At 41.0% G+C, this 13,282-nt stretch overlaps 1 protein-coding gene across 2 annotated transcripts in view; it reads left to right on the forward strand.

Moving 5' to 3' along the window:
- MYO1B (myosin IB) overlaps window positions 1–13,282 on the forward strand; it is a 114,196-nt gene that overhangs the window by 12,131 nt on the left and 88,783 nt on the right. For both annotated transcript variants that reach the window (XM_068407191.1, XM_068407192.1), the window contains exon 2: window positions 4,287–4,427. In XM_068407191.1, the coding sequence (XP_068263292.1) occupies window positions 4,293–4,427 (135 nt within the window). In that variant the 5' untranslated portion in view covers window positions 4,287–4,292. The remainder of the gene's footprint in view (window positions 1–4,286; window positions 4,428–13,282) is intronic.

The following is a 13,282-nucleotide window of genomic DNA, read 5'->3' on the forward strand; positions in this document are numbered from 1 at the left end:
GCAGCCAGTGATGATTCCAGTGCAGCAAATGCAGATGTGTGCTAAGGACTGCACATCTGTAGGAAGCTGCTGACAATTGTTGCTGTTTTACTGTATGAGGGTGATGTGGAAAACCTTGGCCAATTCCATAACATGCTGTATGCTAATAATGGGGTATTACTTCATTTCCCCCTTAGAGAATGTGTGAACTTAATTGTGGGAGGCTTTTGGGGTTTTGCCTATTCTGTGTCATCTTCTATTTATAGTTTCATTAGCTCTCATTTCAGATTGGCTGATAAGACTGCTGTGGCTGCGGAATAGCATAATTTTTGATTTGCCATCCTTGAGGCCAAGAGGGACAAGAACGTTTTAGATTCGACCAGCCTAGCTGGATGGCAACCCCAGGCATCTCAAGTAGTAGATACAACAGTCTGTGTTTTAAAAGGCTGCGTGTAACGCGGGAGCGTGTGGATAAAAGCATTTTACAGACGTAGCATGCCCAGCCCTTCTCATCCCGAGCGTGTTGTCCAACATAGATCAAGCTGTGAAGGATTACTGAGTAATCTCTTTTATTTTTCTGAGGATGGAAACGCGTTGAAAGTGTCCTCACTCCGTTGAATTAAGGCCTAGATATAAGAGCAAAGTGGGGAAGAACAGATTTGACAAATGACTGGAGAGCAGGGAGATGTTCTGAACTGCTGGCGATGTTTGCTTTAGGGGTAAGAAAGGTAAATTTGGGAGAAGACTCAAGTGGTAGGTGGGTGTGGGAGACATCAGGGAGTGTTTGAGGAAGAATCTGATTTGCATACTGCAAGCCTTAGAAGAATTTTGGGTTTTTTGCTGAGCTAATTTGTTGCTATATTAGAGTTTTAATAATTTGTAGCTGTAATCTTTGTACAATATTGTCATTTTTCTTAACGTCAACAGAATGAGATGTTATAGTTGCGAAAACAATGTATTAGGTAAATTGAGGGGCCACCACTTACATTTTTAGGTTACTTTCTATTGAATTTCCAGTTTGAAATAGAGCCTCACTTCAGTACCTCCATACATCATCTCCCATTCAGCAATCTTCACTTGAAAATAACTAAAAGTGTCCTTGTTTTACAGGACACAACCCATTCTGGTTCTTTTCCTCGAGCCTAATTTCCTGTTTGCCCGTGCTCTCTCGCCAGCACAGCTGTGGTTTCAATCATTACTCATCTCTCAGACACCGGGAGCGTGTTTTGCTCCCGTCCCTCTCATAGTTCTGGTTCTTGAAAATGGTTCTTGAGAAATGTTCATCTTTTTAGAGGTGCGTGGTTACCTGTATAGGTAGAAGCCCCTTCCTTTTATGTGCTCTTCTCCAGATTGTGGGGAGCACGCTGTCACCAGCACTGCTGGGAAGAGGTTTCCAGCTGCAAGGCATCCTTGGATGTATGGCAAATACAAATACTTGGGCATGGATTTGGGTTGCGTTTCTGGGCATAGTGACGTATTGCTAAAAATCTTGACTGAAGTTTAGTCTTACGATGTAGCAAGGGTTTCGTTGGTTTTTATTATTTTTTTTTTCTGTGTGCTGAATTTTGATTTTTTTTTTTAAAAGCTACTTCTATTAAATTCTTCTAGTGCAGTAAATTCAGTTATTGATTACAGAATCACAGACTGATTAGGGTTGGAAGGGACCTCTGGAGATCATCTAGTCCAACCCCCTGCCAAAGCAGGTTCCCCTAGAGCACATTGCACAGGGTCATGTCCAGGCAGGTTTTGAGTATCTCCAGAGAAGGAGACTCCTCACCCTCCCTGGGCAGCCTGTTCCAATGCTCTGGCACCCTCAAAGTAAAGAAGTTTTTCCTCATATTGAGATGGAACTTCCCATGTTTCAGTTTGTGCCCAAAATTAAATTAAATCTAATTGTTTAACGTATGTTTAAACATTGTTGGCTTTTCTTAACAGTGCTTTTTTTCCCACTTTTTACCTCAGATAGGCAACCAAGTTATCCCACAGGCTTGCCAGGTTTTCCTTTGTTATTAGCTAAACCGGAGCAGGGATTAATGATCTTTAATTAATATTTTGCAAAGGCTAAGCTATTGCAAATGATTTTGAGAATTCAGTGTTAAACAAGATGTCTAGGCATATTGTCCAATTTTTTCATTACCTGTGTTTCTAATATTTTCTAGCTCTCAAGTTAATGGATATATTTTAACCAAAGTATGATGTTAAATTATTGTGGAAAAAACCAAGCTGAAAACCTTTGACTGTAAAAATGGAACTTTTCAAATATATTGATAAATTTGTATTTGTATACAACTTTCTGATCCAGCTTTTAGTAGTAGATACGGTGTCTTTGTGCACTTCTGCAAAATGTGCCTCTGAGCTTGGGAATACATGAATGTTCTTGATGGGTTTGGCTGCTCTTGGTCTTGAAATTCCGGAGCAGTGATGCATGAAGTGTGGTAGGTGGTATGTAATTTCACAATGGTAGATGAGGTATGCTATTTCGAACTTAAATTTTAGGTTGAAATTGTCCATATTAGGATTTTGACGTCGGCTTTTTTTTTTTTTTTGGCTACAAACCCAATATTTAATAAGTTCCATACTTGAGAAGGATTTTTTTTTTCAGCCTTCAAAAATTATTTGAGCATTAGCTGATGCATGGGAAGTAATTAGGTTATTGAAATAAAACTAGTAGTTTAAAGAATTTGTCTTAATGGGATACAGAAGTTGAAGTGATACCTCTGAAAAGTTTTTGTGCATGTTTAAAATTTTTTTGGTGATTCAGAGAGGTGAACTTTTAAGAAGAAAAGTAACTTTTTCTACAAAAATATTTGTCCAGTGTTTTTGTTTAAAATAAATGCTCTTCTGTTTGTTTAGCAGAGTTGACTCAGCTTTGGTTCGTTACCATAGTTCAGCACTGTTTTTGCATTTCCATGTGAATTTCCAGTAATTCCCAGGCTTGGTTCAGGTTTTGAGGATCTTGTTGTGTCACTTACGTTAGCTGCCTGTGGAGCTGTGCTTCTCGTCGTTGAATTTGGAAAAACATCAAACACGACTTTAAGTCTTGATCTAATATGCCCTCAAATGTCACTCACTGCTCAAAAAAAATCAAATAACATGTAGTAACGCGGTGGCTGTGCACAGAAGCAAGAGATAAAAGGCTTTGCTTGTTTTCAGTTAGCAATCTGGTGGATGGAGGTACTATGGCAAGTTAACGCTGATTGTATAAGTAATAGCTATTCAACGGCATTTTGAACAATGAGGAAAAAATATTTAGAATTAAAATAAGCTGTAGCTGTGCAGTAGTTTGTTCTTGATTTGCGTTGTCGGCAAAGTCGTTCTCTCACCCCTGGGTCCCCATTTGTGTGCCACCTCTGCTGATATCTTCATTTTTCAGTCTAGTCATGAAAGCTGAAAGCAGTAACTGTGTGCCTGGAGTTCTTGAGGAGCTTGGTTAATCTTCTGTAACGTTTGGATTGGAAGGATAAAAGGCTGGGACGATCAAATAGGTGTCGAGTTTTGGCCTGACCTTGACTTCTTTGTCTGAATTACTTCGTTTATCAGACTTGGTTACTTTGTTTGATCGTGGTCCCCCGTTTAAGCCTGGATTCTGCCTTTTGCCACTGCGGTTATATAGGTGCAGCCTCCACTTGTGAGTGGGATTGTTAGTGTCCAACGAAAATGCTCTCTTAAGTACTAAAATTACAAATAAATCCTGAAAAGTCTGGTTAGGAAATGAAGTAATTTGGTAGCCTTGTGTAACCAAGAGCAGTACGGTACTGGCATATAGGCACTCTAGAGTACGGGGTTTATGAATTAAGACTCTGCATGAGTTCACTTGGTTTCCATTTAAATGTTGATGGGGTTGGAGAAATGCAAGTAAGGGTGAGAAAGAAATTCAGATTAAGATATTGACAAATTTAAACACTGGAGATGTTGATGTATCAAATTGATACACTGGAGATGTTGATACAGCTTTTGATAAAAACTTGGGTTTGTGTACACTTGAAGACTGTGTTGAAGTCATCCAAAAAAACTGATGTGATGCCCACTGGGATCTTCATTTCTCTTTCTTGCTGCTTCATTATTTAATGTATAGTGAACCAGAGGGCATTGTTGACTGTTAGAAGTTAATTTTTTGGAATTGTGTGGACTACCTGGGTAGATAGAATGACTTTGGGAACGTTCCTTGGAAAAAGATTTTAAAGCAGTGTCATTCGATGGGTTTTTAACATGTATTCCTTAAACAGTGTTACTGGATAATGCCGTGAATAATTAGAATAATTTTGAGCTCACTTTGCTCTTTTTTTTTTTCATTTCCTTCTTTGCAGGAGAAAATGGCCAAAATGGAGGTCAAGACGTCACTTTTGGACAACATGATAGGGGTGGGAGATATGGTTCTTCTAGAGCCACTTAATGAAGATTCGTTCATCAATAATCTGAAAAAGCGCTTTGATCACAGTGAAGTATATGTGAGTATATGTTAACAAATGACATCCTGTGAGGAGCTGTGTTGTCATTTTTAAAATATGTGTTTATTTATAAGGATACACATAGACTGAATGCCTGAACATGATCTATTGTCTTAGGGATATTTTAAACCTTACTTGTGCTGTAGCCTTTCCTGTACTTCATTGTTTGTATTTGATCTTTTCCATCTGGGATATTTTCCTTTTTCTTTTATCCCATTGCACAGCATGGTGGACCTCTGATTTTCATAAAAAACAGTCCCAGAACTGATGATGACAATAACTGATATTCCTGTTGTTAGAGGATGTTGCAGTTGTAAATAATTCACTCCCAGGGAAGGCACTTCCAGGATGTTAGAGCAGGTTGATGCAGAAACAGTATATGCTTGGAATACTGTTAGGGCTAGCTTAAATGTTGCCTGCTGTCTTTAATTTGAAAAAGAGTTATGTTTATTAGAATGGTTGGGTTTTAAACTAGAAACAATGAGCTTGGATATATGTGGAAGTAATCAAAATCTTCAGGCATATTAATCTCTGAGTGATGATCAATAGGAGAGATGTTGTGAACTGGCAGTTGAAACAGACTGGGAATGAAGAGGCAAACTGTGATCCAGTTAAGCCCTTCATTTCCTGCTTCATCTCTTTAGTCCTTTTTTGTTAAAATGTGCCCAGTATTGTATCTGCTGTACCGCTGAGGCTGTGTGAACTTAATGGCTTGTAGAGACTTTCCAAGATTGCTGGTGAAAGATAAGTCTTTTAAGAGCAAAGCTGAAAAATTTAAGCCAAAGTATAGCTATGATCTGCAAGCAATTGTGTCTGCAGCTTATTCCAGTCAAACAGATGTGTTCTGTACTTAATTATAACTTAGCTCCTCCCCCCCCTTTAATTTTTAGTGTGACTGTATTTTTCCTTCTTGCTAAGCATTTGAACCTTCATGGTTTCGTTATACATTTACCTTTCCATCCTCCAATATGGGAGGGTCTGGGTTATTTTTGTTTGCTGTTTCTATCCCTTGGTTATAGTCTGTGCTTTTGTACCTCTGCTATCCATTGTCTGCTGCATCTTTCTTCTGGAGTAATCTTCCTACTAAACTATGTCTGTTCCCTTTTCTGTAGGCATTAGCTTGGTAATATGCAGTTGCACCTATCTGCTATTGTATCACTTCCACCTACTTGCTCCTTAAGTTTGGACTGACAGTTTAAATTAACGAGAAAATTAAAGTAAGACGAGGTTTCTCAGTATCCATTGAAGCCTTGTTGGAGAAGAAACCAAAACAATCTGTATTTGTAGAAAGATTTCTTCCACAATGGTTAAAAAAAAAATCTTCCTGATGCCTTTGAGAGTTACGTTTCCAAAAATTTGTGTCTTAAATTTTCCTTGTTCCTTGAAGATGTAGTTTGCTCCCTCTTGATAACCCTTAGACGTTGGTACAGGCAGGTCGATATCAGACTCCTCTTTGCCTCTCTTTCATGCTGCTTCTGGCAAGCCCTCCACATTCAACAGCCACGGTGGCTGCCTCCTGTGGGATTCAGAGGTTTTTTCAGTCAGTGGCTTGTAGAATTAACCTGTTTCACTTAAGTTTTAGGGTTAACTGTGTATTCCTAATACCTGCAGTAAAAGTGGGTGATACCGAATCATCTCATTCCACTTTAGCTCAAGAAAATATGAAGGAGAAGAGAAGGAAAGGGAGCTATTTGCCTAGAGATTGAAGAAGACAGTACTACCTTGCCCAATCTTTGGGTCGTATTTGAAAGTTTTACTTAAAGCATTAAGGCTAGAACGCGATTCTGTGAGTGTAGCCTAGACTATGCAGTCTCTTAAGAAGGGTTGCTCTAAGTCACATAGGAGTGGATTTGGCAAGACTTTTTTTAATGTAAACTACTATGGATTGCAAAGTATTTAATTACATGTTTCTACTTAATTTAGACTGGATAGCTTTTTCTTGAAAGAAATCAGTTTGAATGACAAATGGGTAATGTGTTTTATTTTTGTCTGCTATTACATACTAGCTGACAAGCACGTTCAAACACACAGTTCTTTGAGACAGTGACAGAAGCATGTATTGCCCCCAGTATCTGATTCGGCTGGGCCCGGCACTGCCGTGCGATGTAATTAGCTGTGTTATGTGCTGTGGGAGGTGATACGAGGTGTCACTTTTCTCTGGCAATGTTGGATCCTTTGCCTTGCAGGTGGGAAAGCCTAATCCTTAAACATGCTGTGTTGAGAAGTGTGAACTGCTGCCAAAACCCAAAGGATTTTTGTGTTGGTGTTTTATTTTATTGTTTTTTCTTTTCCCCCCTGAATCATTCCCTTGTAGTTTGTTGCACTATCATTTATCCTTTTTATCTCCAGGTTTGTTTGATCCTGTGATTTACTTTTTGTAAAGTATAACAAGTACTGTTTGTGAATCCACACTATGAAGGCAAAATGTTGCAGATCTTTGCAAGTCTTAAAACATTCACTACATCAGTGGTGGAAAGAATAGATGTTTATGTCTGTGCCACATGCTGCTACCAAGTGTACAAGTTATTCAGTTGGTGATGCTGCGTGGTTTTATTTACCAAATCACTTGAGGAATATTATCTGCTTTCCGTATCAGTTGAGTTCTGCTGTCCTGCAAATTTCATGCCACTGTTGCGTATTTTGGAAACCTTTTAAAGCAGTAACAGCTGGAACAGCGCTCACGGTAACAACCACACATTAATTTTCAAGTGCAAACTCTTCTCTCCCTTCTCCTTATTGCCACCCACTCTCTTCTCCCCAAACCTCACTCATGAAAACTACACTTTGTATTTCTGTTTTTAGACTCAGATGAGCACAATGAAGCCTTTGTTACATCTGGAAGTAATGTTTGTTTTACCATGTAAAATCCGTAGTTTGCATGCTATCCTGGGGAAACCAGATTGGACTATTAAAGAGCTACTGTTGGTGCTTAACAAAGACTGCAGATTTCTTCAGCCCTAACCAGCTACACAAGCTGACCTCTCAGGATCCTTTCAGAGGGCAGTAGGAATGGATTTGTCCTTTCCTGGCTTAGTGGTGGAGTTAAGTTCATTCCTCATGTCAGTGCCCCATTGTAGGCATTACCAAAAATTGTGTCCAAGTTTAAAAAACTTAAGTCAAACTGAAGCCATGTGAATGGATTGAAGTGTTTCTACAGCAGTAAGCCAGGGCTTACTCAACACCGGTTTCTGAGGAGCTTTCTGTACAGTGATGGCTGTGTCTGTGCTACATATGTTAGTTTTAAAATGGAGTTGCAGTTATAAACTTCAGAAGGGTTTGTTGTGAGGAATGAGACCTGTAACATTGATATCTTTGAAAATGCTGTAAAGTTGGCCAGATGTTGCATAATCCTGTTAGCCAGTCTTGATAGGTAAATGTGAGAGTCAGGTCAAGCCATCAGTGAACAGTGCCAAATCTCTCCCCATAGCCAAAGACGACAAGATAAGTGGGCTCATTCTACTGGAAAAGAACACAATTTTTATCTTTTCTACTCTCTTTCACAGTAGTTATGTTTGATGCTGAATGTTTGATGTTGGAGATCCTGGTGCAAGCTCCATTTACTGCTTTGAAATTCCAGATCTTGTCAGTACGAGCTCCCCTTGCAAGAGCATTCAGATCCGGATGCCCCAACGGTCCTCTTGTACCATCCTGGGCATGGTCACTGTAAGCCCTTCAAGAAAAGTAGCGAAGTTTCATGCCATGGTGCAAACAGAGCAATAAGCGTACTCCTAACAGAGAACAGGCTACAGCTTGATTACATGTTGTTCAATTTTATGTGTATTTGATGGAAAGTTTAATGGACTTGGGTGTTAGGTTGCATACCAGAGTGCAAAGCTGGAGGCTGTGCCTATAAAAATAAGCATGAAGGCTGGTGGAGCTGGAGTTCGGCCAAATATTCTACTAAAGACCATCAGATTCTTCATGCTGAGTGGCTTTGGAGGGAAGGACTCATTGGGTAACACGCACGTGTTAATTGGAAATGGGAGCCTTGGAGTTTAGTCACGTCTGGAAATGTCTGGGATACGTCTGACCAAGAAAAATCTCCTTAAAAAGCTATAATTGTTATATTCTTTTTGCAACTCTTAAACTTTTCATTGATAAAATTTGCATCGCTTTTTTGCAAAAGTTCTTCTCTGTAAATATCAGTAACAAAAGCCCGTGAGAGTTTTTCTTTTAAGGTCACAGAGTAAAATGTGGCTCATGGGCAATGCAGTTAGCAAGTAGCAAAAAAATACAATGTTGATTATTCGAAGGTTCCAGGGAGCAGTTTGTGGGGTTAAAACGTGTGACCTAGAGACCGCATGGAAAACTTCAAATACATTAATAAAATTCGGTTTGTATGTCACTGATGAATTTTGACTCACTCTGTTGAACTCCCTCCCTGAACTTTTTATTTTTTTTTTTTTTTGTTAAGTTGGCTGAAATATGCTCAGCCAATCCAGCTCAGCAATTATTTTTCCTTTGTATTTTAGGATGCTGACAAATGGGGGGGCACTCGTCCGTATGTCTATATGTGTATTTACAGTGACTCATGAATGATAGAGATTTGGGATAAATTGTAGTATATGCATTGGTCAGAAACTTATTTTTGTGCTGGGCTTGTTGGTTTGTGAGGCGTGCGGAAGGGAGGTGTGAGGAGCCTGGAGGGGAGTGGTGCTGCGGAGGTCTTTAGAGGCCAGATACCGCTTTATTCTGCTGCCCTGTGCATTTTTTCCCCACAGTTATGTTGTTTCTTGAAGCCTTACCAAATTTGCAGAGGTCAACATTTTGTTCCTTACAACAAAATGTTTGTTTGCTTTTTGTTCTTCCAACAGAACAGAATTTTTCTCTGCTGTCAGCATTTAATTTGTATTTTCTGCGCGTGGAGTTTGTGGGCTGCTTTGGGCAGGAGCAGTCTCATGGTACTGAACACATGTTGTTTTATCACTGCAATATTAAATATTTGGCATTCCAGTATAATAACTCAGTGTTAGCTGTTTGAGGTAGCATCCTTGTGGCTGCCTTCTGGTGGCATGGCTGTTGCGGTGTGGTTGTTTCACAGGCTGAGCTGCTTCCCGTTTATCTCTATTGTTTTGATATTTTAGGGGTAGCCTTTGTGTTTCTGACTCGACTTTACTCCACTGTGTCTGTCTATATTATTGACTCACTCCTTTTTCAGCTACCTTACAGTATTTAGGAGTTTACTGAACTGCTGTCAAGCATATCCTGCTGCACTCATACCTGGTATTCCAGATGCTACATTTGGAAGACGAGAGTGGAGAACAGAATTATGTGAATGAGACCAATTGTCTTGGTCTGGATCAGCCTTCTGTGACCATCCTTCTGTATAACTCTGTAGTGAAGAACAGTGATTTGTGGTTTTGGGATACGTAAATGTAGCTTCATTGTAATATGATGGAGTGATTGTTGAAGTTCAATTTTATTTTCAATTTCATTACCTTCTGATGTCAGCATGGTCATGTTGGTCTTTAGTATGTTGCTTTTGAGGCCAGATGGAGTCCTTTGTTGGGTTTTGAAGAGGGTTGTTGTCCCCTGTGGTTTCAGGTACATCCTAGCTGTGCACATGCCTCTCGGTAGCAGGTCTGTGTCTTTGCTGCTCCTGCAGCAACACGCAGAAGACCTGGTCCTGCTCTCTTGTATCTTAATGTATTTACTTGTGTTTATCCAGCGAGTCCAGCCTGGACTGCTGGTCTTCCTTTGGAAGTTTGAGGAGTGGCAGGTGTGGTGACTGAGTTGTTTCTTAAACGCAGGACGGTTTGAGAGCTGGAGCAGAGCAGTCATCCATCCGCCTGCGATGGGAGCCCGGGGGACCCGAGTTGCCTCAGATCTTCTTCCCTTCCTCCCTCGGGGCATGCCTGCGTCGTCGATTTGAGTGATTTTCCCAGCAGTGCCTCAACAGTTTCCCTCTTTGAGGGAAGCTACTGAGTTGTAGTAATAATATTGTTGCAGCTGCCACAGGCTAGGACCTTGAAGCCTGCTGCTTCTCCTTCAGATGTGAAGAAGGGTTTGTGCGCCCAAGGCATATCTTTTCCCGTGATAGCTTGTGGTCTAAGAAGAAGTGTTCTGCCTCCCTGTAAATCTTGCTTTGCTTGTTATCTAGATAGAAATCCTGTTGGTCCTCTGGCCCTTCGCATCAGCCTGCTCTGGTAAAACAAACTCTATAACTTGCCTGGAGTCGGGAGTAATGATTTTTGCAGCCAGCAGGTTGGTTGCTTTTTACCCTGAAGTGCTTTGTGGGAGGCAAGTTCCTTATCTCAAGGCAGTGCGTTGTTTCCTTTCCTTTCTGTACGGCTCCCACGATGCTGAGCATAGTGTTCGAGGCACTCGTTTGTAGGGCTGTATCCAGTATCTGCACAAAGGAGTAAGAAAACATTAATCAGGATCATAGAAAATTATATGCATGTTGTGGGCTGTGTGTAGGGGTCTTCTCCTTCCCTACACACTCTTTCTTTTTTGCCTCTGATGTGGAGGAGGTGTAGGAGGAAAAAGAGAGGAGGTGGTGTAGGAAATGCCTCCCATAGGGCCCCAGGGACTGTTACAGTGCTGGCTCTGCCCCAAAATGCTGTGTAGTTCTTCACTAAGGTGATGATGACATTTTGGGCATTTACTAGTGGTTTCAGTGCACGTTATATGAAATAAAAACACAAAAGGAAGATTAATGAAAGATTGGTAAATAACAGAAATAGAAGCAAAAGTGTCCAGGTACTGTAAAAACATGGTTTTCACCCTGAAGACCATAGGTTAGCCTTGGCTGCGGCATGGCAGGAGGCTCCTGCCCCCCCGTCCCCCATTTTATTCATACAGAAATACAAGACATTTTGGAATGAGTGCTCTCACTAATGTTTTCCCCAATGGTTTCTTGGCACAGAGGCTATCCAACCTCCAGCTACTGTTTGCTAAGGAAAACAAGTCTTTTATCTTTTCAAAAGTGAGCAAGCACTGACGTTCTGAGGTATTTAAATGCTTTCCTTAAAATTTTTCTGCTTTGGGTTGACTTCCCCATCGCTTACTTTACAGGTTTCATCTGTAATTGCATCCCGTGTAGGAATTGTGTTTGTTTGTGTAAAAACATCCCAATGTAGTCAGAGAGGCTGAAATGATTAATCTGCTTCGTTAATAATATTAGAGTCTGTCATAACGATCACGAGATTAGCAGCAATATTCACCGAGCAGCAGAGAGATTCTGTGCCCTCAGGAAAGTCAGAGGAGAAACCTGCTCATCTGTGCCCATGCACCCCCTTTAAGGGCTCGCTTCGACTCGCCCTGTGGGTGTCTGGCAAACGCTCGGCTCTAAACCAGGTTGCAGTACGATTAAGGGCTTGCTCCTGGTCGCTGTGGGTTACCCACAGCCTGTTCGGGCTGCTGCTGTTTGCAGGTGACTTGCAGGATCAAGCCTGCATTGAAGAATATTTTAGCAGCGTTGTTACTGTTTTTGCCGTAGGTGGTCTGTGTCGTGATTGTTTGCTTTGGGAGGATATGCATGTGCTCTTCTGCCTTTGTGTTACCTGTCTGAGCTTTGTTTCTTGAGTCATTTTATCAGCCATCGACATGTTTGGTACATGACTGTGATACATGCTACTACCTTTCCCCTAGCTGTAAGGTGGTTTTGCTTGAACTGTGGATGCTGTTGCCTCAGTTTCTTCTTTTCTTTGATTTTTCTTTTCCTTCCCAATTTCAGGAAGTCATCCTGTGCTCTTCTATGTAGTTTTCTTCTGTTAAGTCTTTGCTGTCCTGTCCAGGTTTTACAAGGCTGCCTATCATGATTAATAACTGCATTAAGCACATGTAATGGTTTATGAAGATTGTTTTTTTCTTTTTTCCTCTTACAACATACAGACTTTGTCCACTATATTTCTGGGGTGAAAATGCAATGTCCAGAAGGAGGGTGGTCTTGGGCAAGGGAGTTTTAATCATCGTGGGGAATAGGCTGTGTTTGTTCAGAAATCCAGTGTTATATTTCCTCACTTGGATGAACATAATTAGAAAGTACTCCTTCCAACCTGCAGTGAAAAATATTCAGTAGTTATCAAGGAGAAGAGGAGGTTTCTTCTTATATATATAGAGAGAGTAAACCTGAGAGTCTGGATTGTGTTTTCAGTTTACTGCAGACTAGCCTTTGGAAAAGTAGATATTTAGCATTGGCTTGCCTTCCAGTGAGGGAGGTGGAAACAGGCTATCTTACCTGTAGGATCTCCCAGATTCTTGTGGCCTCTTTAGAGGTGAGCAGGAGCTTTGGAGAGATGCTGTATTTGCTGGGAAATGCTAATGAGAGGTCCCAAAGCATAGAAGTTTCTTTTGCTAACTAGGGAAAAAGTGCTGTGTGATGCTACGCGAGTCCAGCCCTTACTGGATATGGGAAAATCCACGCAGAAGCTCCTGTCTGAGGAAATTGAACTTCGCTGGTTTCTGTTCTTTCCACTTGGCCATTGCTCTTTGGAATCCTGGGGTTGTGCCTGCATAGCTGCCCGCAGATGGTACCTGGGGGCTCTGCTCATGCTTCAAGCTCAAGGCATTGGCTCAACACAAAGCGCAGCTGCACGGCTTGGATCACAGGTAGAGTTTATTTTGTGTGTGCTGCCATGAAACAGTGCAGGCAAACCCTGGAGTGTTACAGGATGAAATCCCAGTTGGTTTGTTTGTGTGTTTTTCAAGTACTCAGCCCATCCCTGTCCACCAAACAGTACAAACACCTACATTGCGATACACAGTAATACAGGGAATCAAAGCGCCAGACACAGTAATAATGGTCTAAGGTGGTTTTGCTTTTAGTCTTGGTGTTACTCTTTTCCTTGTTCTTTTCAAACATAGTGTCTTGCAACTTTACGTGTGTTTCCGACCTGAAAAAAACACGACGG

This window comes from Nyctibius grandis, chromosome 9, assembly GCF_013368605.1.
Source record: "Nyctibius grandis isolate bNycGra1 chromosome 9, bNycGra1.pri, whole genome shotgun sequence".
Classification (NCBI taxonomy): Eukaryota; Metazoa; Chordata; class Aves; order Nyctibiiformes; family Nyctibiidae; genus Nyctibius; species Nyctibius grandis.